Consider the following 12,794-nt stretch of genomic DNA (forward strand, 5'->3'; position numbering starts at 1 on the left):
GGTCTTGGAGCTGCAGCCTTCGCTCTGTAATCTACCCGCTGCCGTGGACCTCGGGCGAGGCGTTGCATCTCTCTAAACCAGGGATGAGAACCTTTTTTCTGCCAAGGGCCATGCAAAATTATCAACAAAATTAGCCTGCTGTAGGTTTATTGAAACAAATAACCTTTTAAAAAATTTTTTGTTTATTTGAAAGGCAGAGTTACAGAGAAGCGGGGAGGCGTTTTCCATCCGCTGATTCACTCCCCAAATGGCCACAACGGCCAGGGCTGGGTCTCCCATGTGGGTGCAGGGGCCCAAGAACTTGAGCCATCTTGCGTGTCTTTCTCAGGTGCATTAGCAGAGAGCTGGATTGGAAATAGCCAGGAAGGAGCCAGGACTCGAACCAGTGCCCATATGGGATGCCGGCACTTCAGGTGGCATCTTACCCAGTACGCCACAGCGCTGGCCGTGGTTTATGGAATTTCCAGTCCCACCTGTGGTTGCCTTGGCAGGGCCAGAGCAAATGATTCCCCGGGCCAGCCGCTCCCCACCCCTGCTGTAAACCTGAGTTCTGTCTGCTGTGAAATGGTTGAGGAGTGAGTGAGCTGAGACATGCTGGTGATGCAGTGTGGCTGGCGCACAGTGGGGCTGAGGAAGCGCCGTCGGTGTCAGCGTGTGGTCTCTCTCCCTCCTGTGTACTCACACGGAAAGACCCAAGAGGCTATTGTCACAGTGTAGAAGGAGCACTATGCCGTGAGTCAAGGCTGGGCTATACCCTTACACAGTCATGAATCAGACACTCCAATGCAGAGTTCTCAGGGGCTTCCTGTTCTCTGCACCACTCGGCTTGTCAGACAGCAGGTGCTCAGGAGAGAAATCAGAGTCGTAGCAGAGGACCAGGTCAGGAGAGGATCTGCCAGACTGTGGGCTCCGCCAGGAAACAAGGAGAAACTGAGCCAGAACCAAATCTAAGGTAGCATGGCCCTCCGTGGCCACGTTATGGGGCTGCAGTGACTTGGATCAGGACAGGTTGGCGCTTGTGGACTTGGGTCACCAAGTGGACCTGGCCAGGTGGCTTTTTCAGAGGGGAGTTGAGTAGATTGTTGTGGGGTGACTCAAGGGTGTAGACCTGCAGCCGCTGTGGTGATGTAGTGGGTAAAGCTACCACCTGGATGCTAGTGTCCCATGTGGGCATCAGTTTGTGTCTCTGCTGCCCCACTTCTGATCCAGCTCCCTGCTAATGTCCTGGGAAAACAGTGGAGGATGGCTCAAGTGCTTGGGCCCCTGCACCCACGTGGGAGACCCGGAAGAAGCTCCTGGCTCCTGGCTTCGGCCTGGCCCATCTCTGGCCTTTGCAGCCATCTGAGAAGTGAACCTGAGAATGGAAGATCCCATCCTCTCTGTCTCTCCTCCTCTCTCTGTAACTCTGATTTTCAAATAAATAAGTTAAAAAAAAAAAGTGCAGACTCCAAGGCAGGCACGTGGCCTGGTGGTTGAGATGCCCACATTCCGTATCAGAGTGCCTGGATTGAATTCCTGGGTCTCCAGTCTTCCAGTCTAAACTGGGGACAAGGACATGGCTCTCAAAGATTTATTTTCCCAACAACGCCAAGAGCTATTGGACATACAGAAAGCTGGAACACTCAGGGTTTATTTTTATTTTTTGGATAGGCAGAGTGGACAATGAGAGAGAGAGAGACAGAGAGAAAGGTCTTCCTTTGCTGTTGGTTCACCCTCCAATGGCTACTGCGGCCGGTGCGCTGCGGCCAGCGCTGCGCTGATCCGAAGCCAGGAGCCAGGTGCTTCCTCCTGGTCTCCCATGGGGTGCAGGGCCCAAGCACTTGGGCCATCCTCCACTGCACTCCCTGGCCACAGCAGAGAGCTGGCCTGGAAGAGGGGCAACTGGGACAGAATCCGGCACCCCGACCGGGACTAGAACCTGGTGTGCCGGCGCCGCAAGGCGGAGGATTAGCCTAGTGAGCCGCGGCGCCGGCCCACACTCAGGGTTTAGTAAATGACTGCGACTGTTTTCATCTCACAGCCCAGTGTCCTATCTCTGTGCTGCATGCCTCGGCGCCTCCAGGACCAGGGGGCTTTCAGGATTTCTGGGCTCAATTACCCAGCCTTTGGAAAAACAAGGAGAAAAGGCAGCAAGTTTTAGATCCAGAGCTTCATATCCACCCTGATCTCCTGTCACTTTCAAGAGGGACCCTTGCTCTGGGACCTGGGGACATCCAGGCCCATGTTGAGATTCCCAGTGAGGTGCTCAGACATGTGGCCATCCCAGCAGGGGTTTCCAAGCAACAGGGCTCCTCCACAGGAGGCAGGCGGGGTGTGTGACACCGATCAGTCCACCCCCCCTCCTTTCACAGCTGCGGAAACAGGGGAGGCCGTGGCGGTGGGGGAGAGTTCAGTGACAGTTGAAGGACGGAGCCAGGCCTGGGACCCAGGACTTCAGACTTCCAGGCTGGTACATTCTTGGCGACACGACGCTTGGGGTCCTAGTCATTTCTGTTGGCTTATTTGAGCTAATAGAGGGAGTGAGTCCTGTGTGTGCAGGGGCACACGGCCTAGTCCTGTGCAGGTATCATCTCTTCCACTCCCCAACCCCCCAGGTAGCCCCTCATCACCACCTGAGTCCACACAGCGTCCAGATCGCCTCCAGATCTGGGAGAACACGTCCTCACTCGGTTACGACTTTAAATAGGCTGGTACCATAGAAACAATCTGTAAGTGACATTTCAAAGCTGGTGTATTTAAAGTCTAGCACATGTACTTTTTCCAGGAGGGTGACATTATACAGGCGCACATGGCTTATTCTTATTTTGAATTTTGTCGCAAAAATATAGATGGCATCCTGATCTTGGCGGAATGATAAGTCCAGATCAGCTGAGATTAGCAACGCTGTCTTCCCTCTAAATGTTCCTTCCAGATGGTTTCTACCCTACTTATCTTTTTTAAAATTCATGGGACTCTTTCCATAGCAAGCTAGGACTGAGGCCTAGCATCACCAGTTAACCCAGCACCCTCAGAAGCACGCAGGTAAGATGGGGACGTGCAGGCTGCAGCGTTCATGCCCGTGCTCATCTCCAAATATTTGATGAGTACCTATGTATTTTTTTTAAAGATTTATTTTATATATTTGAAAGGCAGAGTGATAGAGAAAAGGGAAGAGACAGAGAGAAAGAGATCTTCCATCCACTGGTTCACTCCCCATGTGGCCACAACCACCAGGACCAGGCAGAAGCCAGCAGCTTGGAACTGCATCCGGGTCTTCTCCTTGGGTGGCAGGGGCCCAAGCACTCAGGTCACCCTCCACTGCTTTCTCAGGCACGTGACGCGACTGGATGGGGAGCAGAACAGCTGGCACTTGAAGCAGCACTTCAATATGGATCCCGGAGTCTCAAGTGGTGGCTTAACCTGCATTTGTCCCGGTAGGAGTTTGAGAGTGGCTGACCTGGGCGTGTCTGACTCAGGATCTCTCATGGGGCTGCAGGCATCCCCAGGGCTGACCAGGTGCACGGTCCCATGGCTGGCGAGCTGGTGCTGACGACCCACAGGTCTCAGCTCTTCACCCCAGGGACTTCGCCAGAAGCCAGGCGAGTGTCTTTACCACTTAGCGGCTGGCTTCCTTCACAGTGACCCGAGAGAGCAAGGCCGGAGCCATGGGGTCCTTTATGACCTAGTCTCAGAAGTCACTGCCACTTCTATAGGATCACACTGGTGACATGGTCAGCTCTACCCTGGATCGCCAGATTTAGCAAGTAAATTTCACTGGATGCCTCTCAAATAAATAAATTAAAAATCTGGGGAACAAAAAACCCTCAAGAAGTTTGCTCAAATGTATCTGAGACCAACTCAGACTGCCATTCCTAAGCATGCTGAAGATTGTCCATTTGCACATCACCGACAGCAGCCCTCCGTGTCTGCAGGGGACTGGCTTTAGGACCCCCTGTGGATACCAGAACGTGGCGATGAGCTCAAGTTCCTGCCGCGGAGACAGTGTGGTGTTCACCTGTCCCTGTGCTGCCCTCCGGTCTCCCTTCAGTCACCTCCCGGTCACCTCCAACGCCTACTGCCACATCAAGACCATAGCTCATCACACTGTCCTCCTTGGGGAAGGCCGGCCGGGTTCAATCCAGAGCTGATGTCTTTGGTGGAGCATTTTCCATCTGTAGTCGGTTGAATCTGTGGATACGGACGTTGAAGACATGGAGGCCGACCATACTGTGTATGGAAATCTACAGAAGCCTGGAAGCCTAGTGTCTAGACAGAAAATGGTAGCCTTGCCTTTAAGGAAGTAAGGAGATATTGAGAGGAGGTACAGACTGGGCCTCTTACACTCTGACTCAACTCTCGGGGTTGCATTTTATAATGGACTGCTGCTGGCCGGCGCCATGGCTCAATAGGCGAATCCTCCGCCTTGCGGCGCCGGCACACCGGGTTCTAGTCCCAGTAGGGGCGCCGGATTCTGTCCCGGTCGCTCCTCATCCAGGCCAGCTCTCTGCTGTCACCGGGGAGTGCAGTGGAGGATGGCCCAAGTGCTTGGGCCCTGCACCCCATGGGAAACCAGGAGAAGCACCTGGCTCCTGCCTTCGGATCAGCGCGGTGTGCCGGCCGCGGCAGCCATTGGAGGGTGAACCAACGGCAAAGGAAGACCTTTCTCTCTGTCTCTCTCTCTCACTGTCCACTCTGCCTGTCAAAATAAATATATATATATATATATATATGTATATATATATATAATGGACTACTGTTGTATTCTTATTTTTTATTTTATTTTTTTGACAGGCAGAGTGGACAGTGAGAGAGAGAGAGAGACAGAGAGAAAGGTCTTCCTTTGCCGTTGGTTCACCCTCCAATGGCCTCCGCAGCTGGCGCACTGTGGCTGGCACATCACGCTGATCTGAAGGCAGGAGCCAGGTGCTTATCCTGGTTTCCCATGGGGTGCAGGGCCCAAGCACTTGGGCCATCCTCCACTGCACTCCCTGGCCACAGCAGAGAGCTGGACTGGAAGAGGGGCAACCGGGACAGAATACGGCGCCCGGACCGGGACTAGAACCTGGTGTGCCGGTGCCGCTAGGCGGAGGATTAGCCTATTAAGCTGCGGTGCTGGCCACTGTTGTATTCTTTTCTTTTCTTTTTTTTTTTTTTGACAGGCAGAGTGGACAGTGAGAAAGAGAGACAGAGAGAAAGGTCCTCCTTTGCCATTGGTTCACCCTCCAATGGCTGCCACATCCGGCACGCTGCAGCTGCGCTGATCCGAAGGCAGGAGCCAGGTGCTTCTCCTGGTCTCCCATGCGGGTGCAGGGCCCAAGCACTTGGGCCATCCTCCACTGCACTCCCTAGCCACAGCAGAGAGCTGGCCTGGAAGAGGGGCAACCGGGACAGAATCCAGCGCCCCGACCGGGACTAGAACCCAGTGTGCCGGCACCACAGGCAGAGGATTAGCCTATTGAGCCACAGCGCCGGCCTGTTGTATTCTAAACATCTTGACAGATCAAACCAGGGGAGATGAGGGGCCAGTGTTGTGGCACAGTGGCTTAAAGTCTCGGCCTGCTCACCAATATCCCATATGGATGCTGGTTCGAGTCCCGGCTGCTCCACTTCTGATCCAGCTCTCTGCTATGGCCTAGGAAAGCAGTAGAAGATGGCCCAAGGACTTGGCCCCTGCACCTGTGTGGGAGACCTGGAGGAAGCTCCTGGCTCCTGGCTTTGGTCTGGCCCAGCCCTGACCATTGTGGCCATTTGGGGAGTGAACCAGCGGATGGAAGACCTCTCTCTCTCTCTCTCCCCCTCCCTCTCTCACTGTCACTCTACCTTTCAAATAAATAAAATAAACCTTAAAAAAAAAAAAAAAACACCAGGGGCGATGAAACGGGTGGGTGCTCAGCCTAGGTTTTGCAGAGGATGAGACCCAAGCCCGCCGCCTGGGGACTGGGAAGAGAACCCACTCCTCCTCTCTCTCCTATTTTTATACTTGCAGTGGTTTCCCAAGTGGTTCTGCGAACATCGTCTTCACGGATGGCTTCCCATAGAAGGTGCAAACTCCTAGAGCCAGACTTCAATGTCTTCTCATGGAGGAAGGACGCACAGCCGTCCCCAGATTCCCAAAGGCACAGCCCTGCCCTTGGCAAACCAAATCGGATTCGCAGAAATGACTGTGTGTATAAACAAAAGCCTAAGTGACACCCCACTGCAGTCCCGGGACAAGGGGAGAGGGCTCAGCATGTCGCAGGCCAGCTGCCAGTGTCAACTGTTAGCCACTCCCACCCAACAAACTCCCCCATGTTGGAAGCAAAGAGCCGAAGAGCTGGTGGGTCACCTGTCTCCTTAAAACCCATGCCGTCAACACTGGGGGCCTCATGGGTTATCCTGGGGTCAAAGGTAATGGTGGGGTGAGGGTAACACCTTCACCCCGAGAGCTACGGGACTGACCCCCCTGCACCTGGGACTGCACAGCACAGGGTCCCCCAGCAGGCTCTGAGTGGCTCTGGTGCCTCTGCACAGCACCGCGTGGACAACGTGGTAACAGTGGGGGCCTTGGGCCTGCTGTGTCCCATTGACCTCTGGGTCACATGCTTGCTCCACTCCTATGTGACTCAGCCTCCTGTAAGAAACATGGACAGCGAGGCTCCTGGCTGGCCGCACCATGCACCTGCTGTCACAAGGCACCGTGGGGGAAAACGAAGCATGGCGCACAGGGATTCCACTCTGTCCTGCGTGGCTCGCACCTTTGCTCATCTTAACCCACACCCTCTCCTTCTAACAAATGGGCACCGTGAGCGAGCAGCCCTTCCGAGTTCTCTGAGTCCCTGTGCGTGGCCATGGGAGACCCCGACACGAGGGACGGACCTGCCCTGCAGCCCCTGCTCGTCCCCAACACGAGTGAAGACAGTGGACATGGACAAAGATCTGCCCGCGGCGCAAAGCCAGGCACAGACGAGCGAGACTCTGTTCACTTTATTCAATCTTTCCCCTGCCGTGGAACTGAGCAGAACCGAGGAGGAGGAACCAAAGAAAGCCTCATATATTAAATTCTTAAATAGATTCTCTGAATTCCAGGTCCAGGGCGACAGGAGAGGCACAGGTGTGGGCCTTGTCCCAGCCAGCAAAGCCGTCGAGGCAGCCCTGCGAATTAAGGAGGGTGGCGAGTCCATTTCATAAAAAAACAGTTCTGGAGGGGAGAAATTAGAAAATACCTAAGTTTCAAAATGGGCTACTTCCCACGCTCTGCTCTCCGCCCCGGGAGCAAGGCCCAGGCCACAGTGTTCCAAGGCTAGCCCTCGGTGACTCCGCTTTTGCACACATATGCAAATACATTCCTCATTAGCAGGCCCGGATTTTTTTTGGCGATTAATAGCAAGCAATATGCTTGGATTAGAGGTCCGATTCCCACTCGAATGCAGTTTCCTGTCTTCTTGGCAACAAAGCCGTTTGCAGAGATCTGAAAGGAGCGAGAAGGAGGAAAGCGAGTGAGGCCCAGAGCACTGCACCCTGAAGCAGACCTGTTCTGTGAACACTGTGACGGCAGAACCAGCGGTCTTCCTTCGCAAAGTGCGCCTGCTTTTAGAGACGCACCCCAGATGGCCAGAGAACTTCCATCTGCCAAGCAGTCCTGGGCTCGTGCCCGCAGCGCGACCCGCAGCCGCCTGACCCCAGAGACAGACTCATTTAGAAACAGCAAGGGAGAGCGCCCACGTGATCAACGCCCACGGCTTTTCTGGAGGCAAGGGAAGGATTGGCGTCTTGTCCAAGGCCAGCTCTGTGCCACGGACTAACGGAAGCACCCTGTACGCGATACCTCATTCAAACGGCAATGCCACGGATAAACCTGGTTTAGTGAATGAGAAGGGCTCTGAGTGGGGGAAGAGAGTTAGGGAGACAGTGAGAAGGGCTCTCTTCCAGGCGAGGGTGCTTGCCTTTGGAATTACATAGAACACCAGGATCTTAGCCCAGCTCAAGATGGAAACCCTGATGATGCCACAGTCGGATTATCCCCAGCCTGGCAAGTTGCTGCAAAGTAGGTTAAAAGAAAAAAATTTAAAGTATGCTGATTATCCAAAAAAGTAAGACAGGAAAACAAAAAACAAACAAACAAACAAAAACACAGAGTCTAGGCCACAGCACTGCTTCAGTCTCAAAAATCAGGCAAAGTGCAAGCAGGGCCCAGTCTCCCCACGGGCTCCCCTCGGTTTCCCTGACCCGGATGAAGAGAGACAAAGAGAAGCTGGGGCCGGCGCCATGGCTCACTCGGCTAATCCTCCGCCTGCAGCGCCCACATCCCATGTGGGCCCCGGGTTCTAGTCCCAGTTGCACCTCTTCCAGGCCAGCTCTCTGCTGTGGCCCGGGAGGGCAATGGAGGATGGCCCAAGTGCTTGGGCCCTGCACCCGCACTGGAGACCAGGAGGAAGCACTTGGCTCCTGGCTTCAGATCAGCGCAGTGCTGGCCATGGCGGCCATTTAGGGGGTGAACCAACGGAAGGAAGACCTTTCTCTCTGTTTCTCTCTCTCTCACTATCTATATCCCTACCTGTCAAATAAATAATAATAATAATAAATCTTAAAAAAAAAGAGAAAGAAGCCGTCCACAGGAGCCTCAGCTCCAGTGCCCAGGGCCTCAGCGAGGGTTCAGCTCCCTCCGTCTCACGACCACCCTCGGGGGTGAGCGCTCAGGAGTCCCCATGCTCCAAATATGGATGACCGAGACTGGCACAGGTCAAGCTTGGGGGCCTCAAATGTTTAAATTCCCAAGTTCAAAAATCCCTTTCCAGGGGCTGGCGTTGTGGCGCAATGGATTAATGCCCTGGCCTGAAGCGCCAGTATCCCATAGGGGCGCCGGTTCGAGACCCGGCTACTCCACTTCCAATCCAGCTCTCTGCTATGGCCTGGGAAAGCAGCAGAAGATGGCCCAAGTGCTTGGTTGGGCCCCTGCACCTGTGTGGGAGACCAGAGGAAGCTCCTGCCTCCTGGCTTCCAATCAGCGCAGATTCACCAGCACCGCTGCCTCCCAGGTCTGCATCAGCGGGAAGCTGGAGGCAGGAGCCTGAGCCAGGAATCCAACCCAGGGACTCCCCTGGGGGCAGCAAACATCTTAAACCACTAGGCTACATGCAGGCTCGCTAAGCTTAGCTTTCTAATTCCATGTTTCCACGAACTTTCTGGAATCTCTTTGTAGGGATGGTGAAACCTGCCCCTGAAATCACTCATCAGAAGCAAACCCTGGGCGAGACGGATTCTGGAGGGTTTCCACCACCTGGTGGCCGTGCGGCCCTGGGCAAGTCACAGCTTTGGAAGATGGGGCATTGTGCCACCTGCCTTCCAGCGCCACTGAGGGTTAAAGGAGTAACACACGGGAGTCCTTGGCTGGGTGCCTGGAGGTTATTCTTACTACAGAACTGCGTGTGGCTATTATTAGAACATTAATTGCTTTGGCCAAACCCCCATGCTGTTTATAGAAGGCCGGCTGGCACACTGCATTCTGTGCAAAAAAATGGCTACAGATTTCTCCCCGACACAGTGGTCCTGCCTGCCCCTCCCCAGTGTCAGAGGAGCCTCGTTCTGGTGAGTTCAGCACGGATCCCTGCCTCCATCCCTGGTCCACAGCCAGGAGACTAAGCCTCCATTCTATAAATAGCCACCCCAGCCTGTCACCATGGAAACCTCTGCGGCGGGGGAGGGGGGCTGGGTCAGCCCACCTGGGTGGACACTTCTCCCCCAGGGAGACTGCAGAGGACAAGCATTTGGGAACAGTGGCTCCCAGGCTTGGGCTCGGAGGCGGGCAGGAGCCCCCCCGCAAAGTCCGCAGGCCTTACCTGGAAATCAGGAGCTTCCTAGGTGGGAGGAGGTGCTGTTCTGGTTCACCTGGAAGACAGGGCGCAGAGACAGCGGTCACGGCCAGGTGGGGGACGCCACGGTCTCAGTGCCCCGAGGTTCATCTCGGCGTCACCGAGTCACACCTGCACGGCACACCTGCCAGGCGCCGGGTGCTGGGGACAGCGTGGTGAGCACCGCCTCCCCAGCCCCATTCTTAGGAGGCCTCCATTGCAGAGGAGAGCCCGTCAGACACACACGCGGGCGGCTCTGAGTGACTGCTGTCAGCGCTGCCTCTGCCTCCCACCCAGCGGTCAGCAGAGGCCTCTGCGAAGCGACAGCAAGGCTGCAGCTCGCTCTTCCTCCTGGGCTCCTGGCAAAGCTCTGGGTGGACAGGAGTGCCTCTTGCAAGCCGCTGACTGCTGGCTGTGGGAGCCCCTGCAGAGGTTCGGGGTGGGGGAGGAGGAGGATGGCTCAGAGCTGGATCAGAAGGACCCAAGCAGGATTACAGGGCTGGAGCTTTTGGCCCCCGCCCCACCCCCGAGCCAGGAACTCCATCCGGAGCCCCCACGTGGGTGGCGGGGACCCAAGCACGTGGGCCACCTTCCACCGCCTTCCCAGGTGTGTTAGCAGGGAGCTGGAGAGGAAGTGGAACAGCTGGGACTCGCACTGGCACTGATGTGGGATGGCAGCATTGCAGGCAGCGGCTTAACCAACGGTGCCACAGCGCTGGCCCCGCACCACCTCTTTCCCACTACCCTCTGGGGAATGGGGAGGGGCTGGAGGCGGAGCTAAATCACCAGTGCCCAGTGATGTAATCCACCAGACCTGCAGAAACCCTAAGTGACAGGTCTGAGGGCTTCCTGGTGGGTGAGCACACCGAGGAGCTGGCAGGGCGGGCCACCGGAGAGGGCCTGGGAACCGTGTCCCCCACACCTCACCCTAGGCACCCACCCCACTGACACTGCACCCTTTCCAGCAAACAGGTAACAGCAAGGAAAAGGGTTTTTCTGAGACCTGTGAGCCCTTCCGGCAAATTCTCAAGCCAGAGGTGGTGTCCTGGGAGCCTCCCAATGTATAGGCACCTGGACAGAACAGGGGGTGGCCTGGGAACCCCCGCCTCCCATGCATTGGAAGTGGGGCTGATGCTAACTCTGGGAGTTGGCGCTGTGGTGTAGCAGGTAAAGCCACCACCTGCAGTGCTGGCATCCCATGTGGGCGCCGGTTCTAGTCCCGGCTGCTCTACTTCTCATCCAGCTCCCTGCTGTGGCCTGGGAAAGCAGTAGAAGATGGCCCAGGTCCTTGGGCCCTGCATCTGCATGGGAGACCTGGAAGAAGCTCCTGGCTCTTGGCTTTGGATTGGTGCAGCTCCAAACATTGTGGCCAGTTGGGAAGTGAACCAGTGGGTGGAAGATCTAGACCCCTCTCTCTCTCTTTCTCGCTCTCTCTCTGCCTCTCCTTCTCTCTCTGTGTAACTCTGACTTTCAAATAAATAAATAAATCTTTAAAAAAAAAAAAAAAGAAAGAACTGAACCACCGATCGCCCTATCAGCATCCTGTTAGTCACAGAATCGGTTGCTGGTGTTGGCAAATGCCCATCTGGTACCTGCCAGCATGCACTTAACACTTTCCGGGTCCTGCACCACCCCAAATGGCCAATGCAGGGGGTGAGGGCAGCAGGCAGGGGTCTGCTGGGATCACAAGGCAGCTTCCCGCGGGCGGGCTCGGGCCTTAGGCCTTAGACCCCTTAGGGCTTCACTCCCAGGTCAGTGCCGACAGCCTGCATATTCCATCCCTGCAGTGCAGCAGGAACTGGGAAGATAACCCCTTTTGTGACGTCCAGCAACTGGAGCCCTTCCTTGCAAAGCTACCCCCTGGGAATGGCTGGGTAGAGCTCTCTCACCCCGGGGGAAAGAGCCAGGCTGGATGACATGACGCTGCAGAGCTGGGAAACACTCTTAGGGCAGCAGTTATACAGGAAGGGCAGGCACCCTCCGACAGACAGAACTACCGCCCATCCACTGGTTCACTCCCCAGACGGCTGCAGCAGCGGAAGCCGGGAGCCAGGAAGCCCAGCCAGGTCTCTCAAAAAGTGGGTGGCAGAGGCCCAAGCACTTGAGCCGCCAACCCCCTCCTTCCCAGGCGCATGAGCAGGGAGGTGGATCAGAGGCAGAGACTCAACTGGCACCCCGAAATGAGGTGCTGATGCCACCAAGAAGTGGCTGCTTAGCCCGCTGTGCCCCAGCATCAGCCGCTACGTCATCGTTCTTGGTTAGAACAAACAATACTCCAGCACCCACTACTTCTGATTCCCAGGAAGGGGACCCGCTGCACAGCCGAGGTGCCCGGTGCTCAGACGCCATGCATTTGCTCCTGTATCCGGGGGCCGCCCGCATTTCATTTGGCCACATTAAAAACAGGTGCGCAGACTAAAACTACCACTCTTAGCATCACCCCCGCATTTCAAAGGGGCATCTTAGAGCCCAGAGGACAGTTACAGTGTGGGCGGAGGAGCGGCCCATATGGAGGCCGATGCTGACGTGAAGTGTGGCCAGACCCAGGATATACGTGGGAGGCACCGAGCGCCATGAGGCTGTGCGCAATAACTCAGGAGTGTGTGCACGTGTGTGTGTATGTGTGTGTGTGCATATGCATGCATCCACGCACGTACAGGCATCACAGGGCCTGCACGCAGTTTATTTTTGTGGTACCTGGATGAGAACTCTATGCTAGGGTGTGTTTGGGAGCTGCCACTTGAAATAAAGCTGTATTTAAGGCGAAAGACAGAAGCATAGCAGAAAGTCCACAGGCAGTTTCTCCACACGCATTTCAGCCCAAAGCCAAGGTCAAGGACAGCTCAGGCGGAAAGGGGGCCGAGATCTGGCCTCAACCCCCGAGATCCTGCCCCAGTCACCTAGATCCGGCTGCCTAGATCCGGCCCTTGCAGCTGAGATCTGTCCCCAGCTGCTGAGATTGGCCCCAGCTGGTCAGAAGAGACCCTG

The 12,794-nt window shown here is 55.7% G+C and overlaps 1 protein-coding gene across 2 annotated transcripts in view; it reads right to left on the minus strand.

Moving 5' to 3' along the window:
• Nucleotides 1-6,927: 6,927 nt before the first annotated feature.
• The window catches only part of TPST2 (tyrosylprotein sulfotransferase 2), a 48,345-nt gene continuing 42,478 nt past the window's right edge, over nucleotides 6,928-12,794 (minus strand). For both annotated transcript variants that reach the window (XM_051826473.2, XM_070066050.1), the window contains exons 6-7: nucleotides 9,795-9,843; nucleotides 6,928-7,426 (exon numbers count right to left, since the gene is read on the minus strand). In XM_051826473.2, the coding sequence (XP_051682433.1) occupies nucleotides 9,802-9,843 (42 nt within the window). In that variant the 3' untranslated portion in view covers nucleotides 6,928-7,426; nucleotides 9,795-9,801. The remainder of the gene's footprint in view (nucleotides 7,427-9,794; nucleotides 9,844-12,794) is intronic.

The sequence above is a fragment of the Oryctolagus cuniculus genome, chromosome 21 (genome assembly GCF_964237555.1).
Source record: "Oryctolagus cuniculus chromosome 21, mOryCun1.1, whole genome shotgun sequence".
In the NCBI taxonomy this organism is placed as follows: domain Eukaryota; kingdom Metazoa; phylum Chordata; class Mammalia; order Lagomorpha; family Leporidae; genus Oryctolagus; species Oryctolagus cuniculus.